This window comes from Neolamprologus brichardi, chromosome 14 (assembly GCF_056152115.1).
Source record: "Neolamprologus brichardi isolate AB-2024 chromosome 14, ASM5615211v1, whole genome shotgun sequence".
NCBI classification, from domain to species: domain Eukaryota; kingdom Metazoa; phylum Chordata; class Actinopteri; order Cichliformes; family Cichlidae; genus Neolamprologus; species Neolamprologus brichardi.
In genome coordinates this window covers 12,545,169-12,561,581 of record NC_142117.1, presented here as the reverse complement: position 1 = coordinate 12,561,581, position 16,413 = coordinate 12,545,169, and the positions used below count along the sequence as shown (strand labels likewise).

At 37.2% G+C, this 16,413-nt stretch overlaps 1 protein-coding gene across 1 annotated transcript; it reads right to left on the bottom strand.

Moving 5' to 3' along the window:
* Positions 1–3,242: 3,242 nt before the first annotated feature.
* LOC102785639 (uncharacterized) lies at positions 3,243–6,380 on the bottom strand. Its single transcript, XM_087851489.1, has 7 exons — positions 6,331–6,380; positions 4,481–4,717; positions 4,272–4,380; positions 4,083–4,171; positions 3,612–3,965; positions 3,481–3,525; positions 3,243–3,265 (listed from the first exon to the last, which is right to left on the bottom strand). Exons 1-7 carry the CDS (start codon positions 6,362–6,364, stop codon positions 3,243–3,245), a joined length of 891 nt encoding a protein of 296 aa, XP_087707615.1. The 5' UTR covers positions 6,365–6,380.
* Between the last annotated feature and the right edge of the window lie 10,033 nt (positions 6,381–16,413).

Here is a 16,413-nt window from a genome sequence, read left to right as displayed (position 1 = left end):
TTTATAAATAAAACGTTCACCTTCAGTGCTTCCAGTCTCTGCAGAGATGACTGTTAAATATCCAAAGTGTTTGAATAAACCTCCCCACTGTCCTCTGGTGTGCTGTCTTTCTCCAGAATGATAACTCAGAGAAATGTCGGCAGGTGTGACTTTTTATATTGCTCTTTATATTATCACATTTTTGATTAAATAAACACAAATGTGTTCTCATCTTCCTCAAATGGAATAATGATACTTTTTCCCCCTCTAAGGTACTGTGGATGTGCAGTATTACAAACTTAATAAGGTGAATCAACTTGACTGATATAGAAAACATTTTGATTTTAAATGTTGTTTAAATGTTGTTAAAGCAAAACATCCACAAAAAAATGTTTTTTTTGTTACACATTATTAGTTTAAATGGAGGTTTTCCTGTGATCATGTCATGGGCTGGGTCTGTGACCCAGTATTTTGAGTTCATGATATATTGTGTATTTCTTTTATTAGTATGGGGAAATGTTAGGTTCTTGTTTTGTATTATTAGTTAGAACTTGAGGCTTCATGTTTTGTCATTTATTGTTTGGGTTAAGCTCATCTAGCTCCTGTAAAACCCCTAAGTGGTTCAGCCTTAGTTTTGTTATTGATCCCCGCATTTCCCCTTTCCCTGGGCTTTGGTCTCACCTGCCATTTGTGTTTCATGTCTCATGTGTCAAGCCCATGTTGTTTGGTCTGCCTCATCATGTTTCCTGTGTTATGTTGTAAGAGTCCAGTATCTTCTTTGTTCATTGTATTTAGGTTCCCTTCCCCTACCTTGTTATTAGGTTCATGTGTGTCAGTGGTGTTCCCATGTGTTAATGTTCCCATTGTTGTTTATTGTGTCATGTTTCTGGTTGATGCTGTCATGCCTGTCTTGTCATGTTTTTCTGTTTATTTTGAAAGTCCAGTTTTCATGTCATTGTGTTTGAGTTTACATTTCCTGTGCATCATTATGTTCATCCTTGTCAGCTGTTTCCTCATGTGTCTCGACTTCCCCTGATCACCTCATGTGTGTATTTAAGTCCTCTGTTTTCTATGTTTCGTTGTCAGGTCGTCTGTTTGCATGTCCATAGTGTTTTGTCATTGAAAATGTCATTGTATTTTCACTGAGTTTCTTAGTCCTTTAGTTTTCTGAGTGTTCAGTTTTCTTAGTTTTCATAGCTTCATGCTTTTTCATGTGCCAACATCCAAATAAAGGATCGTCTTCTGTTCAGCCAGCAACTCCGCCTTTCAGTGTCTGCTTCTGGGTCCTGTAAACGAAACTTATCAGCGCACCCCGCCGTGACAGATCAGTAATCCCCTCCAACCTGTTTCATGAATGCACAGCACATTAACTGAGCGTTTGCTCTCAAACTGTAGTTGTTAAAATCTGAAGGCTTTAAGAGCTTCTTAGCCAGGTTAACAGATGAACAGCTTTTAAAATATTTATTCCTACTGTAAGTTATTTTTCCATTTTGTCTTTATTATATTATTATATTTGTCCTATTTTCTCATTTTCTCCTAAAAAGAAAATGTCTCTGTTTCCACATACAGTGACGTTACTGTTAGAGAGTGTTCCTAGTCAAACAGGAAGCAAATATATCCTGATCAGTTTTTATTTTGATCTTATAAACAAATTAGGTATGTAACCAAGGTATACTGAATAAAGTCTCCTTTATGTCATCAGGTACAGAAGCTGGTAATAAATAACCAGTTCATTCACCGCCACATGATTTCTGCTGCTGCATTAACCCTCAACTTAATACTTTCAATAACTGACACTGACATTTCACCTTAAGGAAATCGATATAGTCCCCATTCTGTACAGCGATCGAAACAGATCCATAAAACAAACAATTTCAAATAAAGTATTGTTTTTCCTTTTGCATGATTTTGACCTGTGCCTACGCTGTTGTAAAGTTTTAAGTACACTCGGTTGTTGTGTACACACAACAACCTGGATGGTAATTGTACATGTGTAATGACAATACAGTTGAATCCTAATCCTTTATTATGTCGGCCCATTCTTTGTAGCTATAACATCTTCAACTCTTCTGGGAAGGATTTCTGGAGGGTTTAAGAGTGTTTATGGTCATTTCTGATCATGCAAGCAAGTGTGAGGTCAGACACTGATAATGGACAAGAAGGCACTGCTCACACTCTCTGCTGTAATCCACCCCAAAGGTGTTCAGGTCGAGGGTCAGGACTCTGTGTAGACCAGTCAAGTTTGTGCACTAGTGTGCAGTCATGTTGGAACAGGAAGGAGCCATCTCCAAACTGTTTCCACAAAGTTGGCAGCATGAAAACCAAAACGTTTTGGTATGCTGAAACATTAATTCTTTCTTACCCACGATACAGTCAGAACAAAACCCAGATTCATTGATCAGATTGCCAGTTGGAGAAGCATGATTCATCACTCCAGAGAACACATTTCCACTGCTCTAGAGTCCATTGGCAGTGTGCGTTACACCACTTTATCTGACATTTTGCATTGCACTTGGTGACATAAGGCTTGGATGCAGCTGCTTGGCCATGGAAACCCATTCCATGACGCTCTCTATGCGCTGTTCTTGAGCTAATCGGAAGGTCGGGTAAATACTTTGAAGATTGGTAAAAGTTTGTGATGGTGAGTTTAAGTGTTACTAAAAACAAACAGCTGGACGAATAGTTTGCAACACATTAGTTTAACTGACAACAACATGGTAACATTCTTGGGCATAAAAAGAAGTAAAGTCAAAAGTAAATATGGACAGATTTCACCCTAAGTGTGTGAATGGTGTCTGTGACAGATTGGTATACCCCACTATCTCTTGAATCAAGACATCGCTGAAATAAACACAGTTTGCATTTTGTTAACTTTACATTTTATTATTAGCACAGAATGAATATTCTTTAGTTTTTTGTTTGAGAGAAAAAGAAAATGTTATTTCTTATAACCGCTCAGTTAAATTAGCCAGATATTTAGGTTTTTAATGACAAAAATAATACATCGACTCTTTACATAGAAGCATCTTTGACAAATACAAGTACTTCTGAGAAGTGGTGGGTAAACTAGTAATTTAACAAGGCTTGCAAATGATAGTAACTAAAGTAGTTTTCCTGTGAAACACAACACTACAGCATACAAACATACAAACAGCATATATACACATTGGGTTTGCTGGGTCATCCATCTGCTTCTCCAGGAATCTCACCTTGATGTGATGATGATTGAGACGCTGCGAATCGTTTTCTTTGGTGCTATCAGTTCAGTCAATGTCAATGAAAAGCTCTGTGGCCCAAAACACAAATATTAATTCAAAAATATATAAAAAGCAGAGTGGAATGGCTTCATTTTAAACTTCCCATTGACCTTTATACATCTACTTATATGTAAATATTGCAGCTTACAGTGACATGTCACACAGATAAAAAAAAAAAGATGCAGAATATACAGTAAAACGTCAATTTATGCCTACAGGCTAGAAAACATTTTGGTAGATATACCTGACTTCTCTGTATATTCATCAGTACAGGGCTTTTCATTCATTCCTGGAGAAAAAGAAAAAAACAAAAACAAGAAGATTTCATAAAAACCAGGTGAAGAAGTCTGACTGGACAACAAAACAGCAACTTACTTTGACAAATGTATGGTAATTTTTCATGGCAGTCGTCGTTGGACCACTGGATTTCTTTTGTCTTATTATCAAAGACGACTTTTCCACAGTGGTTGTCAAAGTCAGAGTTGGTGGACGAAGTTCTATTCAACTGTGATTTTACAACATACCCTGAAATCCACTTCCACTCAGGACTGTAGCCAAAAATGGACCTTTGCAGTCCAATCCACACACCCATCTTTGAGTCTGTTTTATTTAGCAGTCTTTTCACATCATCCCTTACTTTCTTTTCGCAGATCTCAACCAGGGAGAAATGATCCTTCTGGCAGTCCTCCAAGGCATCAATCCAACTTTTACTTTTGTTGTGTAGACTGACTGGACACAAAAATCGAGAGTAGGTTTTAAAAATGTAATGCACACATATTGTACAACTCCATGTCACTACGTTAAATGCAGTCTTTAAGCAATTTTACTGTGTTGGGTAGAGCTTACTGTTAGCAGCAGGGTACTCAGCACATTGAAATTTAATCTTTACTTTCATGCCATTCTTTGATGACATGTTAAAGCTGGTATTTCCATTCCTTTTGTGGAGGAAAATATACAGGTGATTTATTGAAAGCATGTGTGGCACCAAATATACTGAATCTTTGTATTCAGTAATTGAGTACACATGAAACATACTGTTGTGGAAGATTTACAGCTGTTTTGTTGAAAGTGACATTTGGGTGGCATTCAGGCTGAGTGTAGTTTTCCTTACAAACTGTATCGTTTACAGAGACCTTTATAATTCCTGATACACAAAACCAACATATAAAGATTCATCAGAGAAAATAACACTGCATGTGTGCTTAAAGTATTTCTTAAAGAATGTGCTGGTTTGCAGTGCTTACCATTTTCTACCGCTAGAGAGAAATTCAAACACTTTCGCTCTCTGTAATTGGTGCCAGGACATGTTTCTGAGCTGTACATCGAGTCCAACGAGTCCAATTTTTGAGCCACAATTTTCAGTGTGAATTGTTTTCTGTTGCTCATACAACATTCAAGTGTCCAAGTTAAATTGCCAATTTCTAAATCTCCTGCATTTGGGCACACACAGGAAGAGAAAACAAAGTGCAGCTGGACTGTTGCTGTAACAGAATAAGATCAGATTAACAGTTTAAGTATCATTTAGTCATTTGGTTTTTTTTGCATTACTGTTATCTAAAGAAAGGTGACTGGACTTCTTAAAGATGTTTCAGCTGAAGAACTTCTCAAGTAAGAGGTGAAAGTCTACAAGGAACTTTAAAAAGTCCAGTTACTTTTCTTTCCAAACTCCTTAGACCTGAGAACCTGCACAGACACATTACTGTTATAGTTCACCTCTAAAAATCGTACTGATATATATGTAGTATATTTATGCAAAAATGTAAATACAAAAAAGTGCATTATTTTTACATTTCTAATTATTTAAATTTTAAAGGCAAATATGTTTTTGTGTTATTTTCTTCAAGACCATGCAAAAAATGTGAATTTCTTTACTCTTTTTGAATATAGACTGTAGATAACCTAAAGCTCTACACCAAATGTTCAGTTCACGTTACTCTACACGCTTTTTAAATCTTTGCACCACTTTAATTAAATGCTGTAAGCTCCATAACAACAGGAAATATTTGTTTATTTATTAATTTTAGAATCTAGGTACATCATATTCAGTGATGGGAATAACGGTGTTACATATAACGGCGTTACTAACGGCGTTACTTTTTTCAGTAACGAGTAATCTAACTAATTACTATTCCTATCGTTACAACGCCGTTACAGTTACTGACAGGAAAATGCGGTCCATTACTATTTTTCAACAAACAGACGGTTGAAGCTGTGTTCAGCTTACGGCATCTTATATCAGTTGCACGGAAGGAGCTGACTACGTAAGTAATCTGGACGCTACAGCTTTAAGCAGCTGCGTGCGCTCCCGCGGACGGTAACCACGATCACTGTCTAGCACAACACCTGGAACTAAGGGGGCAAAACAATCGCATGTGTGCTGCTGTTTGACTGAGGAAGAATAAAGTAGTCGTGGCAAGCCAATCACATGACCACTTAAAGACAAAGCAACAAGGTGATATATACCAGTTTATAAATTGTGCTGATAGGCCACGTAAAACCAGAGTCACGATAAACAATATATACGTTTTTTCCTCAATAGTTTTGTCACGTTTCAGCGCAGCAAGCACTCTCTGCTTATGACGCCCCCCCCCCCCCAAAAAAAAGAAAAAACAAAAACCAAACAAACAAAAAAACAGTTTTAGGAGTGACGGCGAGAGTAAGAGAGAGAGAGCGAGTTTTGAGATTTGAGAGATTTGTGACGTTTAGCGTGTTTGGAGTGTGTAGTTAATGTGTTGTCTTGTGTAGTTAGTGTGTAGTGTTGTGGATAGTATTGCGTTGTGTGTCAGAACAATGAGGCGACTGCTGTCTCCAGGTGGAAACAGGAGTGATACACCTGCTGTCAGACCTGCAGGTATCAGGCTGTGATGTTCTCCTTTACAGTGGACAGAAGTTATTGGAGTGGCACAAATAATTTGTGTGGCATCTTATTGAATGCAGAACAGCTGACTGTTATGTAAATAGTTCGAAATGGTTATTTCAATTTTTTTTTTGAAGAAGTAACTAGTAACTATAATTAATTACTTTTTCAAAGTAACTTGCCCAACACTGATCATATTTAACATTTATAACAATGATCATTCAACAAAAAACATACCTAAAAGTAGTGAAAGAGGGCTCAGCAATTCCATGGCCTGTAAACACAAAAGGCAAAATAAAAACCCAACAACAACAACAACAACAAAAAAACAGAAAAAGTTGAACACATGGGATTTTATGCAAAATAATATACCGTTAATATTGGTACATCAAAATCCAACATGATAATATGCACTTTGAATAGGGCAGTATAGTACTTTGGTAGTCAAATTGTGACAGATACCACTGACAAACAAAGGCTTGTCTGTGCAGTTCTCTTCTGATGAAATACACAAACTTCTGCCAATGAACTCACATGAGCTTGTCCTTTAACTCGAGACGAGGCTTCAGTTTATCCCATACTCTATCAGAGAAGTTATTCTTACTAAAAAAAGGCTCATGAAGGCTATCCCTGTGGACTTTTTGCCAGTTTATATAATGTTTAAACAGAAATATTAAAGTGTTTAATAATTAATAATAATAGACATTTAATCATTCGACGAGTTCTTTTTGTGTTAATTTTAGAAGGAAGTTCTTAGGATTTACCAAATACGCACACATTCTGGTAATTAGTAATCTAATTTCAACTTACCTTCTCAGTGAAAACTTGCTGTTGGTCTCTGAAATATAACAGAGCTATAGACTGGGAAATGTAAACTTGTGTCTCTGTATGGAGATATTAAACTCATCCCTGTTTTGACTATACAAACACGCCCACCAACACACCATACAGGAGCTAGGATCCTATTAACACTGGGGGCCTCGCCCAGCCTTTTTTTTTTTTTTTTTTAATTTGTCCAGCTCTGGTCTCATAGCTTCTGCTTCTGTTGCACCTTCTAAATTGATAATCTGTCTTCTTCTTCTTCACCTTTCCTGCTGTTATTTTTACTCTGAAATCTTAAGCTTGATTTACTTTGTAAGGACATAGTAACCCGAGATTCTTTATTAGAAGTCATGAGAGTTTCAGAGTAACAGACAATTGGCATCGCACAGTAACCATGGTTACGCACTGTCACGCACACCTGTGCAAACAGTCTGAGAGAGACTGTGCTGTTGTTTAATAATAGACATCACTCTGAGCATTATGCACGATTTCATCTTTACATGTTGAACTTGTTGGCATTTTTCACTACCCACCAGCGTAAACTAAGATTACAAATATTTACAATGGTTTGTGTGTAACCTTTGAGGACTCACAGTGTGTCGACTGAAGAAGGCATTCTGTCCACACACAAACACAAAGCAATTTGACCACACACTTAAAACTATTTTACAAATGCATACATCCAAACCTGAGCACACACTGTGCATACAAATGTCTAAAAGTACACGCAACTGCCTTCTCGCTCCCTTACAAAACCTTAAATGTGTGTGGACGAATCAGCTGATACGCACAGATCACGTTGCATGCCCACGTGGGGTTTTGAGGCAAATTTAACGCTGTCACTCAGGGGTGGGCAACTCCAGGGCTCGAGGGCCAGTGTCCTGCAGGTTTTTGATATCACCCTGGGTCAACACACCTGAATCAAACGATTAGTTCATCACCAGGCCTCTCGAGAATTTCAGGACATGTTGAGGAAGTAATTTAGCCATTTGAATCCGTTGTGTTGGATCAAGGACGCATCTAAAATCTGCAGGACACCGGCCCTCGAGGCCTAGAGTTGCCCACCCTGGCACATATCATCTGCAAATGTAAGCTGCGATCATGTCACAGTGTAAAACTGGGACATCTGGGCCTCCACTGCCTAACTATTAGTTAGCTTATACTCACTCCAGAGTCTGATTCACAGCCATGCTGTTCCCTATCTGCAGCTGAGCACTGGCTGACTTTTCCTAGCATCTAGCAGCAGATTATTTCAACCGTATATTAACGTTTATAGGCTACTGTATAGTTTCTCTAATTGGTAAATCACATTTTCTAGTTGATTTAGAAAAAGACACGTCCACGTCCCCAAAACAAGACAAAACATTTGTGTGCACAGAAAGGTTTTTCAAAGAAAAAGAATATCTGATTCATGAAGCTAAACAAATTGCCTTATATTTGTGTGTGGATTGAGGCACGCACTCGTGAGTCCTCAAAGGTTACACACAAATGATTGTACATATTTGTAAATCTTAGTTTATGCTTGTGGATCATATCGTAGGTTTTGCAACCCTTTTGAGGCAACTTTCCCTCCATAAGTCTATGCTGCAACAGTAACAGGAGACAGCTCCTCTGCCAACAATGTTGAAGTGCTTTAGTTATAATAAGACGCATTCAAACAAGTAGACATCTTAAATGTGTTTGTACATTCAAAGAGTAAGTAGAGTAATGTTTATTTATATACCACTTTAAGATACGAACAAGTCACAAATTGCTTTACAGAGGTAATAAAAATGTGGTCAAAATGGACACACCCGAATTACGTAAAGCAACACAAATCACAAAAAATTACTCAAATGCCTTTCTAAATACATTTAAATACATTTTAAAGGATACCACAGTGTTGACGGGCCAAAGACAGAGGGGTAAGTTGTTCTGCAGTTTTAGTTTCAAAAGGTTTCGATCTCTGGACCTCAGGATTTGGTTTGAAGAATAGGTGTCGAGTAGACCGGAGACATATAAGTGCCATAAAAGAAAGAATGATGATTTTGAACTGATATGTAAATCTAACAGTAAAGCCAGTGCAGACACTTTAACAATAGAGTGATATGAGAGAATTTATGAGTGGGATAAAAGCCTTACAGCAGCATTTTTGGCAGATTGGAGTTGATTAATAGATGATTTAGACAGACAATACCATAGAGCACTGCAGTAATCTAAGTGGGAGGAGATGAAAGGATGAACAAGCGTCACCATTTTTGAAAAAAGTAAAATAAAAATGGCAAAATAAACCGTACAATAACATCAGGGTGTTAGACTGACCTTCTCACATTAGTCCAGAGTACCAGACATTCTGAGTTAATGTGTAAATTCACATTGTTGCACTTTAAAGTCTCTTAACTATTAATTCACTACATCAACTGCTTTGCAACACAGCTGCTGAAGTCACATGTTACAGGCCTGAATGCATTTGCCTTTTAACGAATCATTCTTTTATGAGGTTTGACCCTATTCAAACAACATCTGGGACTCGAGAGCAAAACATTGAAAATACTTTGAATATATATTTTAGGTGTAACGAAACCACTGATGAAGCATGTTTTTTTCCATGATGATATATTATATTTGTTTCACAGGATCCAAAGAACCTATTTTTCATCTATTTATAACTAATTCCAGTTAGTTAGGAAGTTCCAGTTTCCAGTCATTGTTCTATAATTAGTCTTTATTTCCAGGAAAGCTTTCATTACAATTACTTGACATGTTTTTTTGTTTTTCCCAAAGAAAAGGAAACACATCTGCTTCCACCTCATGCAAACTGGAGACCTTACAGTGTGTTTAGTTATATAAGAATGGAATAAGTTATCAGGTTTTTTGAAGAACTTGCAAATATATTGGGTCACACAACCAGGGTTCATGCGTGAAAACCTGTTTTGATGCTGTTGGTTCATAGAGATGTTGAATTACTAGTCTATCCACCCCTTCTCCGAAGTGCTTATATAAAGGCAAATGAGATTTGACATGGTGTTCAGGTGATTTGCACATGAAAATGATACCCTGTACAACATTATGGCGTGCAAGTGTGATTCAAAATAGTGTAGCTGACTTTGCTATCTTTCAGCATCAGACAGAAAACCAAGTTGAATCACATTGCTCTGTACTGCACTTCCCTGGTTTTCAGATAGGACTTAGATATTCAGAATCTGAACTGCTCTGTGTACAACTGTGTAACTATTTTCCTTCATTAGTTTTCCTTAAGCCGCTAAGTACATCACATACAAAACAAAAATGTTTGTTTTGTCTGTGGAGGTAGAAAATGGTAAGAAATCTAAAATTCACAACACATTAAAAATGATTTTATCGCTGGTTTAAAGTCGGCTGACTGACTTTAAAATGAAATCTAAGAACTTTAAAACCTGATGCATATTATATTGTTTATAGATGAGCATTCATGTGTTTTGTTTCCATGTACCAGGGTATTTAAATCATACGAGTGACAATAAGATCATTTGTGAATCTTGCTCTGGAACTTCAACTACTGCCGGCACAAAGTGTTTCAGCTTTAAAGAAAAGTAAATATATTTATATCAGTTTTTAAATATGATGATGAAGAAGATGCAGATTGGTACCTCATAGGCAAAATCATGTTGGTCACATTTTAAAACAGCTTTCTGTTTTCTTCAACAGACAAAAGATTCATATCTCGGTTCCTAAGCAAGACCAAAACACAGTAAAGCTCAAATTTCAGGGGTGTCATCAACAACACCGTGTTAGCGACTGTATAGAGGCTCACACAGGCGAGTACTTTCATCAGCACAATCAGCCTTTCCTCCAAAGAGCAGCTTTAAGAATTTAATTTGCTACATAGTTTTTCTTTCTCAAACAACAAAAGTAACTTGTTGATGTGCAAAACAATGAACTGATGCGTTTTTTTCCACAAACAAGAAAACAAATACAACATAAGATGAATCTGTAAAAATTATATACATACATGTATATTTACACACTGTATAGTTACAACAAGACTTTTTTTTCTTATGTAAAACTGAAATGTGTTTTTAAAGCCTGCATTTTTACTTTTTCTTCTTATGTGCAGGTTCAAATCAAAGGACCTGCAACGTTAATGTTTCTACAACAAATACAGGTACATCAGGTGGAAATGTTTATATTTCAGCCTGAAAGCAGTCTTTTATTTTTAACAATATGTGAATAAAAGAATATGTTAATATATTATAATGCTGTAAACTCAATACTTTAATCTATACAAAACATCCTCGACTATCAGGGTGAGTCAGCAGAGCTTTGCATAAATAAGGAGACAGCAGGAAACTGTGACCTATTGTCAGTGTTGGGTAAGTTACTTTAAATTAGTAATTTAGTCACATAACAGTTACTTCTATCAAAAGTAACTCAGTTACTTCAAGTTACTCGTTACTTTCAAAGTAACTAGTTACTAGGGAAAGTAACTTTGGTTTTACTCAGAATTCTCTTGTTAATGTGTTGCTTCCATAACTTTGCCAGTCTTCTAGCTTGCTTACTTGCCACAAGTTCACCGTGCCACCTACCAATAGAAAGGAAAAGATAATGTGCATATTTCCACGAGAGAAATCCCACGCCTGGACCATCATTGACCGCCACCATGATTCTAGCCTACGTCACAGCGTCATGTGCGCTTTTTACATCCAACACGAAAACCCCTGGCAAAACTTTGCTAGACCGGCCCCTGCACAGTTACCAGCTGTCAGCTATGTAAAAAAAAGGATCCTGGTGTTATTTCTCAGAAACAGTTCATAACTTCCCTTCAACTCATTCATGTCACCTAAAAGGTAAACCTGTTTCTCCATCACCTGTTCAGCTCTGATGATTCAGTAAGAACATCTCCTGGTTTCATCTTCATGTTTCCCTCTCACCAGATATACAAACCATCATGACCAGCAGCTTTACAGTTGTGGCTCCAGCAAACATCAGCTGATACTAGAAAGTAATATTAAATAAATTCTAACAACAGCTGATCAAGCTTAAACATGCTGCTGTTGTTTGATGCGACCTCCACTGGTTTCCTCTTTCTGGCGCAAAGTGGGCGATAAATAAACAAGAGAGAAAAGCCGATCAGCTGATTATTGATCAGTTTCATGATTGAAGTAGAAACAGGAGAGGGAGGGGGGAGAATGAGAGAAGAAGAGGCAGCTGTGCAGCAAAGACAGAATAACTCCAGCTTTGTGTCTTTTTCATTGTAGGTGGATTACGGGACAAACTGCGTTCCTTTTCACCTCAATACGAAACGGTAATATTTTCTCTGAATACGAGATGATTCCGTTTTTTAGGGGATGGTTGGCAACTCTAATAATTAACCTTATGAACAAAATAAAGTTCAACATCAGTATCATCATAGCACCCACCCAGCTGTATAGAAACTCCGTCATGCTAGCTAGTACCCAGTATGAAAAAGTCAGCATAACAAAAATAAACTCCACCTAAACTTGGTTTATATCTGACCCAGATAGACTGCAGGTCATAACTTCTTACCTGAAGTTCAGTTCACCTGACACTCAGACCGGCGGCCGCCTCGGGTCTCTGCTCCTCCTGCCTCCCCTTTAACTCATCCACCTGCTGGCCTCCACCACTTGCTAATTTTGCTGAATCTGTGGAAGCTCCGCGATAGCCACCACACGAAGTAACGAATAACGACCCTATCTAAATCCCAGTAACGATTAACGCGTTCCTGATTTTGGCATAATAACTTGTTACCGTGCTCGTTACCACAATAATAACGTAGTTACTGTAACGCGTTACTTAATAACGCGTTAGTCCCAACACTGCCTATTGTAGTGTTAGCATATCTTAAATGTCACTTTGCATTTTTTGTCTCCAGTTAAAAATCTGGAGTTCTACCATGAAAACAAAAGTTGGATTCATGCCTTGGAGCAATGCCAGACAGACTACACCTCCCTGGTTGAAATCACCAACCAAACACTGAATGATGAAGTGAAAAGTCTCCTGCAAAATGAGACTCACCTGCAACGAGGGGTGTGGATTGGCCTGGAACGCTCAGTTTTTGGCAAAGATAAGAAGTGGATGTGGATTTCAAAGTCCAAAGACATTTATCCTGGGTGGAACAGAAGCATAGCTGACTCAAATAATCACTGTGCAAAGATGATCCTGAATGAGAAACAAGAAATAAAGCTGCTGGATGCCAACTGCCATGACAGACTACCTTTCATCTGTCAAGGTGAGCATTAAAGAACAGTCTGGTATAATATTTTTGTCAGTTTTCTGCTTCTTTTTCTTTCTTTCTTTTTTCCATTTAAAAAAGAGACATGGCCATAATGATGTTGATGCAAAAAGTTAAAATATTAGTCTTACAGCCTGAAAGCAGAAGCTTCTTCTGGAAGAATATTTTTGGATATTAACTTTTAATTAATATTGGGGGTTTTGGGTTTTTTGGGGGTTGTTTTTACAGATCTTGGAGAAGAGGCCTCGTGACCTCTACTCAAAGTAACAGGAAAACTCTGGATTCAGTCATCAACAACTGCAGGACCTGTGCTTTAGTCAAAAACAAAGCATCTGCAGTCCAGACATTAAACTGTTGTCATGGAGACATGTCAAATAATGTGCCAGAAAGGGTGTAATCATTGTATAGCATACATCTATAATGACTTAAAAAAAAAACATGAATTGGGATTCTCTTTCTCTAATTCACACTGGGAGGAAAGTGTACAAATCAGATCAAAGAAATCATTAAAAACACAAAATTACCATACCATTCATGCCCACAGTGAGTTTATGTAAACTTCTGACTACAGCTCTATATGTAACTGTCTTAGTTAAGCTTTGTTGTCATTTCTCTAAGTAGTCTTCAGGAACAGTTCTCCAAGCGTCTTGAAGGACATCCAAAGCTCTTCATTAAGCTCGAGTCATTAAGCTATTTCTTAATGACACGATTCTGTTCATCTGCTGCTGTAGGGCCCTGACACGTCTTCATTTGTCTGGTTTCTTCAATATTGTTAAGGAACCACCGCTCACCATGTCCAGATTTTCTAACATTCCAGCTAACAGCTCTTGGGGAATCACCTTGTTGGTTCAAAAATACTATTTTATGCCTGTAACTGTGCTGTCTTTGGCCTGTCCAATTTAAGGCCAGAGGGCAGTTTGCACATATTATCAGTGTGGTCTGTCATTATGAGTTTGTTGGCTTGGTCAAAAGACTGTTTGATCTTTTGATTGTCTTCCCAACTGTTTCTGTGGGTCACATCTGTTATTATTATTATGGATTATGGAGCAGGATAGCAGATTGGGAACCACTCTGTACCCCCTGCAGTTAGTTAGTGAGATTTTGTACAAACCGCTGAAAACACATCACATCATAATAATAATAATAATAATAATAATAATAATAATAATAATAATAATAATAATAATTATTATTATTATTATTATTATTTATAACCAGCATCCCGAGAAGTTTATGTTTTATGATTAAAATACATTTTATAGTTTCAAACTGCGTTAAAATCTGTCGGATCAAAAAAGGTTGTGCTCTACCAGACACTTCGATCCATACTCCAATATATTGTAATCATGCATTTCTACCCTCATGTTTAGATGCCTCTTTTGAGGTCTAGACACAAAAATGTATACTTACTCTCAAAGACTTATATATTACATGCGTCACATTTTCTTTCATTATCTACAGATAAGAAACTATGTTCGTCAGAGTGTCCTCAACTTTCCATCTCTTCCGGAAGAGGGGTCAATTTTTAGTTCCCAGGATTCTGAAAAGTTGGTTTCTGGTTTTGTGAACGCTTTTTCTGAGTATTTGAATTGTAAATCTGACTTTTTGAAGACAGGAGGAGGAGCAGGGTTTGCAAATTGGAGATGAGGTGTGTGAGAGGAGTCTGTGTAGGATCCATTCTTGTTCTATAAATTCAAGGCTTCAGTTAATTCAATTCAAAGTGCTTCGCAGACTTCATTACTCAAAAAGTAAATTTTTCCTTCTCTTAGTCCTATATGTGATCGTTGTAAACTTGAAGAAGGCTCTCTTACTCATTGGACTTGCCCCAAATTGTCCAACTATTGGCTGGACATCTTTAAATGTTTTTCTGATATGTACAATTGCACATTAGAGCCAGACCCAATAATTGCATTGTTTGGGTCTTCCTCTTCACCTTTCTGGCACTGTGCCTCAATTCAAAATGTGGCTAACAGAACTGACTGCTCTACTGCACAGGGAGAGGATTAGGTATACATTAGAGGGCAAACTTAGTAAGTTCTTTGATGTGTGACAACCTTTTTTAGATCATGTATTAAAACAAAGTTCTCTTTGATCAATCGCAGCGTTTTACTTCTGTTTATTGTCAGTGTTGAAGTAGTATTTTTGTTGCTGCAGTGTAACCTTTTGCCTTATTTGTGTTTTTGTCTTTGCTGTTGTGTTGTCCGTTTGTGTTTTTTCATTTATATCAAAATCTTAATAAACATATTGTTTTTAAAAAGTTTATGTTTTATGAATAGCTTTTTTGCAGTAGCTCCATCTATAGCTATTGCATTAGTTTCGGTATGTGCAGATTTGCTTTTCTCAAACACAGCCATCATTGTTTCTTTCACCTATATGGCTCGGGGTGTGTCTTTTAATGGCACAATATCAAGGAGTTCTTCTTTGATCACACACTCATTTGACACAGACCATGCAAATACTGCCAACTGAGGCTTGTCTTGTGTGTCACAACTCTCATCCATTGCAAAATTAAAATAAGCACATGCTTGAAGGTCAGAGAGAGCACTTTGTATATTTTTGGAAAAACTATATGCTTTTCTGCCTGACTTTTCAAAGTGACCAACTCGTGCTTGCGAAGTTTAGTCCCTTTTGGAAATTCCTGGTCGATGTTAGCATGGAGTGAGCTGAAGTGATGCTGAATGAAGATCTGAAGCTTTGGAATGCGCTAATGACGCCTGACTTTTCAGGCAGAATGACTTGCCATTACATTCAACAACAACAACAAAAACTCTGCCACTCTGTTAAAAACATTCTGTGTTCTTCTTCATATTTTTGTTTTGCTGTGCATTTTTTCCCTGCTGTTTTGAGAGCGAGCATGACATAATTTGAATACTCAAATGATCTTGCCCCTACTGGAAACTTTGCGGTATTTTCATCACACGCACAAGCGTATTTGATGAAAATACAGGATTAAACACAAACAAAGCGAACACGCACATTAAAAAAACAACAACCCACAAACGGCACGAGAGCCGCGGTTGGGCACTCCTGGTTTTATAGGTTAGAAGAGAAATTAAGTGGTTAAACTTTCATTAATCACAAATATATCAACTATCAAAATGAAGTTGTTGTGTGATAAACAAATTGTCATGTAGATCAATCTGATAGCAAAAACCAGATCATTTAAATTATTTTATTAACAACATTTATACAATAAAAAAAATTAAAGATGCCTGTAAAAAGAAGTGCTGATGGACAATGATTTTTAAAATAAATTGTGTGTCTGTGTTGTTGTGAATGAACCAGTC

Coding starts and splice junctions, on each gene's coding strand:
- LOC102785639 (XM_087851489.1), bottom strand. CDS start 6,364: ATGGAATTGCTGAGCCCTCTTTCACTACTTTTAG. Junction 3,966..4,082: donor TGAGTACCCTGCTGCTAACA/GTAAGCTCTACC, acceptor TTTTGTGTCCAG/TCAGTCTACACAACAAAAGT. Junction 3,266..3,480: donor TGAATATACAGAGAAGTCAG/GTATATCTACCA, acceptor TTTGGGCCACAG/AGCTTTTCATTGACATTGAC.